The following is a 12,425-nucleotide window of genomic DNA, read 5'->3' on the forward strand; positions in this document are numbered from 1 at the left end:
ACGCTCGCATTGTGTTCGAGTGTATTCATTTTAGAAATATTTATTTAATATATGATATGGATCAAGAATTAATCTTATTTATTAAATATATATATATATCAAGATGATCTTGTACTAACAAATGTTGGTATCATGATATGATTTTTTATTTAATGATGAACATGTTTGTAGCTTATTTTTAACAATTTAATATTGAAAAAACTTTTTATGAGATTGTTATACAGATTAATTTTGTGAAACGAATATCTTATCTGACCCGATCTATAAAAAATATCATTTGGATTGTTTGTGAATACAAGCTTTTGCTTCAACTTTTATGATTTTTAACCAAAACTTGAACAAGTTTGAGATTTTTTTCTACTACTTATTTTTATTAATAATTTAAAGTTACAATTTGACATGTGTATCTTAAAAAATTTATCATATTTTACAATTGCTCTGAATTTTTTAAATATTTTGGAGATTTTTTTATAATGTATATATATAATTTACATTTTAAAAAATTCAGAGCAATTGTAATCACCAATTGGATGTGATGAAATATAGAAAAATTGTGCATCCAATGAGTGAGTGACATCTCATCGGTGCTCACATAGGTGTGCACGGTAGGTGTGCACCATATTAAAACTATATACCATATTAAAACTATATATATATATATATATATATATAAATGAGTGAGAACCAAAAGTAAGAACGGTTTGGAAATAAAAGTTTAGCCCTAATACAAACTAAAATTTGACTGTTTGCAGAATTTTTTTTCCAAAATTAATTTTTAGTAAAATGACACATGTATTAGTGATTGTTGATTAATTTCAAATGCACCAAAAACAAATTCAATTATAAATTAAATTATTCCATCAAATGCTACTAAACGTTCAGAATTTTTTAAAAAAGACAAAAATTTTCTGTACTTGAGATCCAGAACAAAGGCTGTAAATCGCGACACAAGGTAGGGTTATTTACATAAACTTTTTCTCACAACTTTACAATCGAAGACAAATAATAAGTTAAATTATTCATTAATGATCGTAATCTAGAATGTAAAATGGTTAGTGATTATGAAAATAATTTACATATATGAGGAAATCAAACAATTCAGTTTTATTTTTAGTTCTTTTCACACGTTTCATGCCGATTATTATCCCCAGTTGATGCGCACTTGCTCCAGAATCTGCAAGAAAAAATTAAGGTATTGTGACACTAAAAAGCCCATGTATAATTCTAAACTACTAATTCTGCGTATGCATTGCTTGGTTAAGCGACAAATATGTTATTTTGGTTTAAATATCAAAACTTAAAAAATTACATCTTCATTACAACACATAAGGGATAATCTAGAAAACTGTCGGATTGTGTTTTTGGTTGGCTTGTAAATTTGGAGAAAACATATATATTGTTAGGCTACAAGATTTTAGGAGTTCTTTGAAAAAATTTGTTGAAGATAATGAAGATCACTAGTTTGTCGAGTATTTCAGAAGGATAGCAAGATAGATCGCTTGCTTGTCGACTTTTTCAGAAGGGCTCCTGACAAGAGAAAATCATGTGGAATTGGCATTTGTACTATATATAATTTGCTCAAATTTCTAATACATGACACATTCGGACTCAGTTGTAATTAAGGAATGCCTACGCATTCAATTACCACTGTCAAGAACACTTCAGATTATTTATTGTAAATTGAAGTTTCATTATGATTTATAGTATTTTCATGGAATATGTGGTTACACATCATTGTGGGATATAAGATAGATACTCTACTAAAATCTATACTATCTATACTATATTATCTATACTTCTATACTATATTATTAAGTGTGAGGACATGATAATAACTACCTAAAGAGGACACTAACTTTTTCTTCCAATTTTACCCTTATATGATACTAATATTACACTTTTGTTTTTTGTTTTTTTTTTTTTCTCAATTTCAACACACAATCTTCCAATTTTACCCATATTACACTTTTGTTTTTTGTTTTTTGTTTTCAATTTCAACACACACTTTTATTTTTATTTCTTTTATTTAAACAATTCAAATATCAATTTAGTCCCTCCACAATTTGTCAAATTTCACTTTAGTCCATCGATAATGATAAAAAAAATTGTACACACACGCATCGCGTGTGCAGAATAACTAGTAGTCATTAAAGTTTGCAAAAGACAAGAAGATGGTCCAATACATTGCGAAAATAAAAACTGAGAACACTTACATTGTGCAGTTTGAATTCAGGTAATAAGAGTAACCTCATCCCATCTGCCACTGCAACCGAATAAGATCAAATTGGTGTATCATTACCAGAACATCATCATTCTTTTACAAGTGCACACCAAAGGACGAAGTCCAGTATTCCGCAAATATAGTAGAAAATGTTTAAGCAATTATCGAAAGGAAAATAAAACTGTTTGAACATCTTAACCATTAATTTCAAACGCAACATAAACAGAAAATTGAGAGAAAATAAGAATATGGTAAAATGTAATCCGTGCAACTATGACAGCGAAAAGAAAAAGATTTACAGATATATTTATACCTTAAGAACTGGTTCGCCTTGATTAGTATTAGCCTTTTGTTTTGCAGCAGCTGCTAGCTGTGCTTTTGCAGCTCTTCCTGCTGCAGATTGCTCAAATTGTTTTTGCCTGCATTCATAGCAGGAACAAGCATGTCATGCCGAGTTAACAAGAGAATACAGTAGACATCAAATTACTTGCTTGTGCAGGAGAGGAACATAAAGATGTGCCAGATAGCTGGCTGATGAGCTGGTTACAAGCACAACTAGTTTAACAGTCAAGAAGCCAGTAGAACTATAGATGAATTTGAAATATAAAGAGCACATCGTAGGAGAGAATTATGAACAAAGGAAACTGGAAAAGACGATACAAGATTGCCAGGTTTTTCACTTCTTTAAGCTAGCCAACTGAGAAGCATGAATATGGAAACACATGTATTATCCAGATATTCTAGTTGCTTAAAGAAGAAGAACATGTGTCAAATCTTCAGATGCATCTCATCAAACTTCATATGCATAATTTCCAATTTTATTAATAAGTACAGGGGCCTGGGAAATATGTACATAGGTAAACAATGCACAAACAGAGTTATCTGCCATCATAACGTACCGAAAACAGTCCTGCTTAATTACAGATGCTTCTCAGTTACCACAAAAAACCCAATTGTTTTCAATCCTCAAATAATCCACAAAATGCATCAAAATGGATCTTCCTAAAGGTTATTCATACTCCTTTCTGTCTATTTTATAAGCTCTTATAAGTAAAAGTCTTTAATCGTACAAGACGTTGCTCAAACAGCCACCTAGGTAAGTACACGAGCCCACATGGCATGTAGACCTTTCAGAAAGGAAGGTGGTGGTCAAGGAAAACAAAACTTTCAGTCCAGTACTAAGAGAGGAAAACATATAAACCTATGAACTCCATAAGTATCTCCAAGTCAAGTTTCTTACCTCTCTCTTTGATAGTTTGATTATTAGAATTTTTGAACTTTATCGAGTAAGGATATTATGCATCTGATTTTTACCTTCATGTAAGTTTGCAGAATTTACATGACCATGAAAATAAAACTATTTAGAATCCTCGCCTATTGTAGTACGACCCTCCATATAGAATTTGCCTAGGAAACAAACCAATTATTGTGTTCCACAAGTTTGTTTCTAGGTGAGATCTACAGAGAATAAGATCTAATAAGAACATCTAATTTGATTTTGAGCTCAAATTAGTAAATCTATCCCCCCACAATGAAATGTCAACTGAATTATCCTTTTTTGTACCAATTCCAAGATAAAAAATTATTATTTCTCAAGTACAATTTCATGCAAACTTCAGAAGATTATTGGATTCTCCACAAGTGCATGGAGAGAAAAGTATCTCAGACTTGGTGATTTCTCTATGCCTAGGTCTTATCCCCTTTACAATAGCTTGAGAATAGCTCATAGCCTCGCACTGTATCAGTCCATTATCATCGATGCGACATCTTAACAATTAACAATAATGCACACTCAGAAAATTTGAATAAATTGAAAATTAGAAATTAAATCTTTTTCGAAAAATTAGAAATGAAATTTTAAATGTTTTAATTAGATGCCACGGCTGAATCGATTACACGAGTTCAATTTATTTATCATGAGAAAAATATCAATCCTCGCAAATCCCATCTTGTTTCCCAGAAAATATGAAAAAACAACAGAACAAGCTGATACCTACACCCAGCAAATACAACCACAAACCAGACAATACCGAAATGAGCCCTGAGACACACGAACGGTATTGATCAACTGTGGCACAATTCACATCTTCCCTCGCGAAAACGTATTCCGATTCGATATCAGCAATAATAAATAAATCGTAAACTAATCAACGTTCAACGCAAAGAAAAGCATAAAAAGTGTACCTTTTCTGAGCAGCTTCAGCGGCTTTAGCGCGGGCTTCTTCAGAGGCCAAACGCTCTTCTTCCCTTCTCCTTTGTTTACTCCCTCCATCGAAGCAAGCGAAGCAACCCATCTCTCCAGTTCTCTTCTCCTGTCCATTTGATTATATATAATTTTTATAAATATAACGAGTAAATGGAGCAATGCTGCAATGGTTAGTCCTTAATTCGGGTTTTGACGGGCTGAGTCTGTTTTTTTTTTAAAAAAAATTAATTTAATCATTTGGTCCAATACATAGGCATAAATAATTAATAAATTGTGAAAAATTAATAAATTTTTTAAAATATGAAAAATTACAATATAATCATTTATTATTTTTTCCATCAAAGTTAGTTTGGAAATTCATCGAATTTTTTTAGAATAAATTCACTTAAAAGTTAAAGAAATTATATGTTAGGTGTGTTTCATTCGGTGTAGCATATACCATTGGTGTGTGGTTCCAAAAAAATGAGACGGTTCCAAACCAAATGAAGGGCTACGATCCATCGAGTGAAAAAATCTAATGTTTAGAATAATATATTTTTTTTAAGTAGATTTCCCTTTGATTTCAAAATACCAAGATTTACAAAAGTCATATCATTACAGACAAAAGAACCAATCTTTATAGGACAAACATTGATGTAATTCAGATGTTGTCATCGATGAAGATCTTGAATAATGAAAAAAATGAGTTATTTGTGTTAGTTATACGTTGACAACGTCGAATAATAATCCCCTAATGAAGTGGACAAAAAGTGCCTAATTGATGCAACCACTGGTGCTTCCAAAGCAAGAGGTGAGATCTTGTCAATGCATGAACTACATTGGCAGTATCAGGTTCCAAAATGCAGGCTTACCATTGAAAGCACAAAGCCATTAAAACACACGTATGGACAACATATACGTCAATAAGATGAGGTGAGAATATCATGGAACAACAACGAGTCTGTGCAAACAAATCCATCTCGTGCAACAAAACCCACACCAAAAGAAGGAAGATCAAGGATCACGGCAACATTGACTTTAATTTTAACCACATCTGATGGAGATGCAACCCAACGTGATTGTGGTGACTAAAATAATAAAAGATTTTAGATAAGATCCAACCATTTGAAATATCTTATATTCATATATAAGATTAAAAATTGTATAAAAATTTATAATTTTATTGTTATCAAGATTGATGAAGAAGACAAGACTATCATAGTGCTTAACTCCATGTGTAAGACCCGAGGCCAAAGAAGGCAGGGGTGGTCCGTTCTTTCTACAGGAATCTTGAGGTTACTGAGGACAATGATAGAGCTGAGGATGAGGTTGAAGATGGTGGGGACCTAGTTCTAAGATTGTTGTTCGGTTCAAATTAAGGTCACACAGAATTTTATAATGCTTTAATGGTTCTATGTGGCCGCTCCATAGTCAAGGTACCCCACTATCTTCCGATTTTAAGCTATTATTTTCAACCTCTGGTGTACTTATTTGATGTCATTCCCCTTTCCTGAACTCCAATCAGACCAGATATTTGGGTGGCATGTTTAATGGTATAATATGGCAATATACTCATCTAAACAATTAGAGGATTAAGATACACTGACTTAATGACATTTAAATAAGTTATTTGTGATATGAAGTTAGTCATTAGCGCAGCAAGAATCACGCTTGAGGGTTGATTACGAAGTAACTTGGGACAAGAATAGCTTCTTTCAAAATTCAAGAAGCCAAGTAGAAGATAAAAGATGGATGCCGGTGACAGGATCAATAAATAACAGAAATCAAGCATATAGATATGGGTCGCAAGCCTCTCGGTTTATCTCTGATGATTTGCGGAGAAAACGCTTCAAGGTTGGTAGTCAAGAATGATTGTTCAATTCGAATCGAGACACTTAAATTTTGTATTTGAACTCAAGCGAAGAATTCACCATGCTTCTTTCTGATTGCAGGAAAGAAGAGTAATTTAAATGTCACAGAATCTTTCCTGGTTAAGCTAAAAGGTCAGTAACTCTCACAGTTTTTATATGCAGCGGCGGACTTGGAAACTTTGAATATTGGCTTACTTTTTTTAAGGATAAAACTTACTTTATAGCAATTAAAACCACTCGATAGATATGACGATTTATTTCATATGAGTAGTTACTTTCTTTAGGCACCACTGGGTGCAAAAGTTGCTTGATTGTGACCTAACATTCCTTATTTTCTGTGTGGTAAGAGTTTCTTGATAGTGATAATAAATTACAATCGACTTAAAAAATTTAGCTAACAAGTCTTATTCAGGTAAATAGAAGCTAAAAATTCCTAAATGATGCAAAACTTAGCAACAAATCATATTCAAGAATCAAAAGTGATTTCTTGTTTTCTGTTTCGTAACTAAGCTAAAAGAACGTGAAATTCGTATGAACTTCTATCTACACGGCTTTTTTGTGCTGTTTTTGGAAGTGATCGTGTTCGTTTTTTTTTAATCACTTTGGAGTGGAACACCGAATTGGCTTAGCTTTCATTTTCTTCTTGACCATGGCTAAAGCTTCCAATCCAAAAAAATCTGAAAAAGGATGCTAATTGATTCTGTTTTCTTGGTTTAGTTTGTATTAATGTTTTTTCTTCCTTTTACTTCGTTTTATGAATGGATTGAATCAAATTGAGGGGCAACGGTATATGTGTAATGTATGTTGGTGAGGTGTATGGGGGACTTCTTAATGAAGCAGGGGAAATGGTGGTGGCTAGCTATTGGTCGAAGAAGATTTATATCATCTCAACGAAGACAGAACTCATAAATTTCGATAACTTATCGATTCTCAGATATTGAATTATATTATATGATATATTGGTATAAACAGCACTACAGTCAAGAGCCATTTGGCTCTCTAACTTGTATGTGATTTTCCACCTCCTTCGTTCAACTTGAAAAAAGAAATTGATACTTTTTTTCATAATTTCCGGTTCACACATGCTCATGAGAAGATGATAATTATGGTAAACTGTGTTGTTTAGACTCGACTACAGTTTTCTTGAACCGTGAATCGGAAGTAGAATTACAACTCGAAAACTAAAATCGGAACTGTTTCTTGGTTTTTGCTTAAGAAGTGGAATTGATGACTAAAGATTTATGTTTGGTTTTCGGCTTCTAAAAATAAAACATAGTATGAGAATTGAGTTGATAAACTTAAATTTAATTCTGTATTTATTTTTTAAATAAAATTAAATATTAATAATACTCTGTGATGTAATTACAAAATAATTAGTTTCTGTCATCTTTTCTGATCACTTGTAAAATTTATAATCTAGGCACCACATCACCAACGTGGGCTCCAATCTTCCTAGTTGTAGTTAATTAGATAACAGAATTTTGTCAGAAACTATTTACAAATATGGCTTTATTTCAAAAATACCAACTGAAAAAAAGTAGATTCAAACAAAATTTATTATTATTACTATTATTATTATTATTATTATTATTATTTTTATAGTCATTAACTCAAAAGCATGTCCTTATGCCTCATTCGAATTACATAGTACATATTCGTCATTGCTTATCTAAATGTCTCTCGTTGTGAGATCGTGATTACATACAATATCTCAAGAGCTGGTTGCTATAATATACTTAAATAACTCTGTTTATAAATAACTGTTATCAAGCTCAGGAAGTTGGGAATCTTCGCTCAGACCTGCTCGATTGCAGACGTGCTAGCTCAGACTTTCCATCTGTTCCTTGATCATCATCTTCAAAAATTTGCACCAGCAATCCTTCTATCGTATCGGGGGAAAGATGAGACTTGACCTGCAGCAGAAGTGATGAGTAAGTGTCGAAAAACTCACTGTATGCAGGCACTATTAACCTAACAGAAGCCTGCCTCATCTGATCCCTTAAATCAGCATCAGAAACGATATTGTAAGTATTCTTGTGCCTTTGACACATTTCCTCAAATCCCACCAGGAAAGCTTCCATTTTATCCCTCACTAGAGCTCCAATTCCATCTTTGTTATTCATTTTCTTCATCTCTTCTATGTCCAGAAATTTGATCAAAGAACCCCATGCTTGCTTTTGATACAAATAAGCCGATTCTTCAGCAACTTGTCGGTATCTTTTCTTCATATACGGCTCTCCTAATAGCTTCCCAAGCTCCACATTTCGAGTCCTCATGTAGATATACCAATAGGTGTTCATAGCAAATATCTGAGCAAGTACTTTGTCCTTGTAACGGCATTTCTTGGACTCGATGTTTCGTTTGATGGCCTCCATGACATTAGAAATGGCATCTTTGAGCAAATCTTGATCGTTTTCTAGATTTGATAGTATGCCCACTTTCCATAACTGCTCAGTCTTGAGTGCTTTAGCCATTGGCGCACTGTAACTATCCGTTGCAAGATTCTTGAGGTAGTTGATGGCATACCTAACAAGTTTAGGAACTGATCCATCTTTTGGTGGAGGTAAACCATCACTATTCCCTTCAATCTGAAGCCCAAATTCCCAAAAAACTCTTGTTGAAGCATGAACTAATAGTTTTTCGAGTTCTCTAAATCGTGAGCATATATCCGCTCCAGATTCACATTCAAAAATCTCTGAGAATTCAGGTTTGAGCTTTTCTAATGAATCAAACATGTCTAATAGCTTAAACAGCTTCTGGGGTTCTTTGTTACTTCTTGCAACACCTTCTCCAAATCGGAAGAAGACTGCCATGATTTTGTCTGCAATCTTTATGAAGCATTCTGGCCACACCATTCCCCCCATGATGTTTCCTAAGACACGTTTGCAGAGGTTCTTCTCAGATACGAAAACTACCTTGACCGCAAGCTCAAAGTGTTGGATCCAAAGAGCAATTGCTGTTTCTAAACTCTCCCATTCCATCTGATCAATTTCTTCTGGTGTGTAGGTTCTTAGGTAATCTGGGCTAAGTCTCATTAATGCCTTGGCCGCCCTTCTGTATCTTACCTGTGCAACATCAAGGAAAAAGAGCTGTTTTAGAATGGATTTTTATGATAAAATTTTGGATAATAATCAAACGCAACAGTACATTTATCATCTATAACAGGATTTAAGAGGACATTTTTTTATGTAAACTTCAACTTTCACCTCAACCTAGTGAGCATTAAGGAAATGAACTAGAAAGAAAGTTACTCTAACCTTTACAAATATATCGATGCATATATCCAAGCAATCATTTGCAGCCAAACTCTCAGAAATTTTTCTGAGCACCGCAATCTCCAAATCACTCCCCAATGTATTCTTCACCTCTATTTCGCTTTTATCATTGCCATTTCCTTCACCAAGATTCTGATGCCTAAGTTTCTGCAGCAAACTCTCACACTCATCCTGCAAATTCAACAATGCCTCATCTAGCAAACCATCGAACTTCATTGAATCCACCTCGGTTTCATATAGCGCCTTAAGGGTGTTCAATGTCTCCCTTAACCGTATTGTCCTGTAATGATCCGTGGCCTTGGTCCTACTCAAGAATTCAACAACTTCTTGAAGTTTTTGAATGGCAGACTCACTTTCTTGACTGATGGAGTGGATTGATTCGTTTAACTTATTGACACAGTCCACATACTCGATCAGTCTCTCTAGTCGTTCAGTGGATTCTTTCTCTGCGATTAGTTTAGAGGCTATTTCTAGAAGTTTCTGTTGGAGGCATTCGAATAGTTTGAAGCTCTCTAGGAGCGACAGGGCTGGAGAAATGGCTCGGTTTATGCGGGTGTTGAGTGCTTTGGTGGCAATGGAGAGGGATTGGAGTGGAGCTACTCTTCTTGAGGCCATGTTTAGGTCTTCTAGAATTGACTCAAAATTTTCATCCATTTTTTGGTAAGTTGAATCCATATTTGCAGAGGATTTGAGGAGGGTTTTAAGATCAGAACAAGCTGTCTGGAGCTTGATTAAAATTGGGTCATCTTCGCTTCTTTGATCCATTAATGGGAAGGGCAAGTTTATGCGTGTGAAAATTTGGTTTTATGGAAGGGAAGGCATATAAGTTTTGGCTAAATTATAGTCTTTGACCCTTAGTTATAGGTTTTTTTTCCCCTGAACAAATAGGTTGCAAGTCATGCAGTCCATAGAAAAAGCCTACATCGACTCTATTTTTTAATTTTTTACATAGTCATTTTTAAAAAAGTTTGTGAAATGTGACCAAATACTTGCACTTGCCGTCCAAATTTGCAAATTTTTAGAGAGAATGATTTACTGTGTTGAACAGCGTATAACAAGAAGATAAAAGATCAACATAGAATATGTAGCGTAATGGCATAAGCGACGAGAGTGTGTGTGTGTGTGTGTGTGTATATATATATCTAATACTTCAAGTTTTCATATAAATTTAGTGTATTATCTATTAACCTCAAACTCTAATTAGGAGATTTTAGAATATCGGAAGAGGACGAAAGGATGTTTCCTATGATTCTCCGGTTTCGATATAAATTAAGAGCATATGGCATATTATTGTGTGAATTAAAAAGGATATTTAAGGAATTCGAAGAATCCAAATGCGACGGCTGGATATGTTTCGAATTAGTCCAATGCATAGAGATTGACGGGGAACAATACATTATTAACATTAATAAATTTATCGAAGTTTCTATCAAATATTAATTATATTCATGGTCATTATTATTTAACAAGGAAAACGATTTCGAAAATGATGTATTTTTTATTTTTAAAAAAAGACCTTATTGTGCGTGTTTTTGTCAAAAAAAATAAAGATATTTGTATATTTCATTAATTTGGGATGATTGTTTTTTTTTTTAAAAAAAAAAATAGACATTAGATTACTTTGTATATTCAATACTTTTGGATGATTATTTTTTTAAACAAACACGCAGTAAATTAATCGACAGTGATATCTATCTACTGTGTATTTCAATACATGTGTTTGTAAAATATATTAAAGCTTCTACAGCTTAAATCAAATAAAAAAAAAAAAAAACCCATTGATTTATCCCATCATATACCAAACGAATTACATTCAATATAATCAAACAAGAAATTGGATTATATCATATCGTAATTTATAAATGAGTGATAAAATATTTACGTGTGTCACGCGTGTGTATGTGTTGGAAAATAAATAATTTAAATTGTATTAAATCTATCAGTTTCTGTAATGTAAAAATATTATTTCGTAAACTAACGTTGATTTCTTTCATTTTAATTTATGTCGCATTTTCATATTTCTCAAATCAAGTTTTTTTTTTCGTATTTTATAAATTTTATCCCATGTCTTTTCAGTTTTTTACTATATTTTAAAAAATTAATTTCATTTCATTAATTAATTAAGGATCGTAAGTTACCAACCACATCGTTAATTTGAAATAAATACTATTTATTAATATCTGTTTGTCATGTATATATTATTCCACATAAGCTGTTTAAGAAAATAAAAATGCAGAATATATATACATAATAGGGGACGAAGATTAATCCAAATGCTGCATATATATGTAATAATATATCAATCAATAATTAAAATACACAAATCTTATACAACAAGGGCAATAACATAAAGATTATTTAAATAGACCAAGGTGATTGATTATATTGCCTATTCTAATATACAAATACTTTTTTTCACTTTGGAATTTTCAAATATCATCCGAATCAGTTTGGGTGCTTCACTTGTATGAAACCTCCATAAAAACCTGCAGTTTTTCTCCTCAAATCCAACTTTCACTACATCACAGAAACCATTGAAACAGCTCCTCTTCCCTTCACTCTCCCAAACATCTTAACTTGGCTTGTGAATCCATGCATCGACATAATCTTCACCTCTGAATCCCCACAGAACTGAAGCAAAACCTCACCACCAATTCTTTTGCACCCGCCGCTGCACGCTGCTATGCAGTCCAGCCAGCAGCATTCGGGCTGGCCTACCATCTCCTTGTATGCAGCATTTGCGATTCTCACTTTATTGTTAGAATCGGATATAATGGCCGGTACTGTATCCCCCTCGATCTCCTTCTCCACCTCCTCCGGCCGCTTTGCAGTGGCAGCGTGCATACCTGTAGAGTGTACGATGTCTTCACGAC

At 33.2% G+C, this 12,425-nt stretch overlaps 2 protein-coding genes and 1 long non-coding RNA gene across 5 annotated transcripts; 1 reads left to right on the top strand and 2 right to left on the bottom strand.

Moving 5' to 3' along the window:
- Positions 1 to 914: 914 nt before the first annotated feature.
- LOC142534570 (uncharacterized) lies at positions 915 to 4,563 on the bottom strand. The gene is made up of 4 exons (XM_075641435.1): positions 4,406 to 4,563; positions 2,535 to 2,640; positions 2,214 to 2,263; positions 915 to 1,174 (listed from the first exon to the last, which is right to left on the bottom strand). Exons 1-3 carry the CDS (start codon positions 4,513 to 4,515, stop codon positions 2,249 to 2,251), a joined length of 231 nt encoding a protein of 76 aa, XP_075497550.1. The 5' UTR covers positions 4,516 to 4,563; the 3' UTR covers positions 915 to 1,174; positions 2,214 to 2,248.
- Positions 4,564 to 5,669: 1,106 nt separating this feature from the next.
- LOC142534565 (uncharacterized) lies at positions 5,670 to 7,305 on the top strand. 3 transcript variants are annotated; one of them, XR_012817093.1, is made up of 4 exons: positions 5,670 to 5,842; positions 6,050 to 6,260; positions 6,359 to 6,409; positions 7,118 to 7,305. It is a non-coding gene; the product is annotated as an uncharacterized LOC142534565 (long non-coding RNA). The 3 variants fall into 3 exon arrangements; XR_012817094.1 differs by having other exon boundaries at positions 6,061 to 6,260; XR_012817092.1 differs by having other exon boundaries at positions 5,670 to 6,260.
- A 582-nt stretch (positions 7,306 to 7,887) lies between these two features.
- Positions 7,888 to 10,462, bottom strand: LOC142534572 (exocyst complex component EXO70I-like). Its single transcript, XM_075641436.1, has 2 exons — positions 9,535 to 10,462; positions 7,888 to 9,342 (listed from the first exon to the last, which is right to left on the bottom strand). The coding sequence occupies exons 1-2, from the start codon at positions 10,315 to 10,317 to the stop codon at positions 8,050 to 8,052; spliced, it is 2,076 nt and encodes a 691-aa protein (XP_075497551.1). The 5' UTR covers positions 10,318 to 10,462; the 3' UTR covers positions 7,888 to 8,049.
- Between the last annotated feature and the right edge of the window lie 1,963 nt (positions 10,463 to 12,425).

This window comes from Primulina tabacum, unplaced genomic scaffold (genome assembly GCF_025594145.1).
Source record: "Primulina tabacum isolate GXHZ01 unplaced genomic scaffold, ASM2559414v2 Contig600, whole genome shotgun sequence".
Classification (NCBI taxonomy): Eukaryota; Viridiplantae; Streptophyta; class Magnoliopsida; order Lamiales; family Gesneriaceae; genus Primulina; species Primulina tabacum.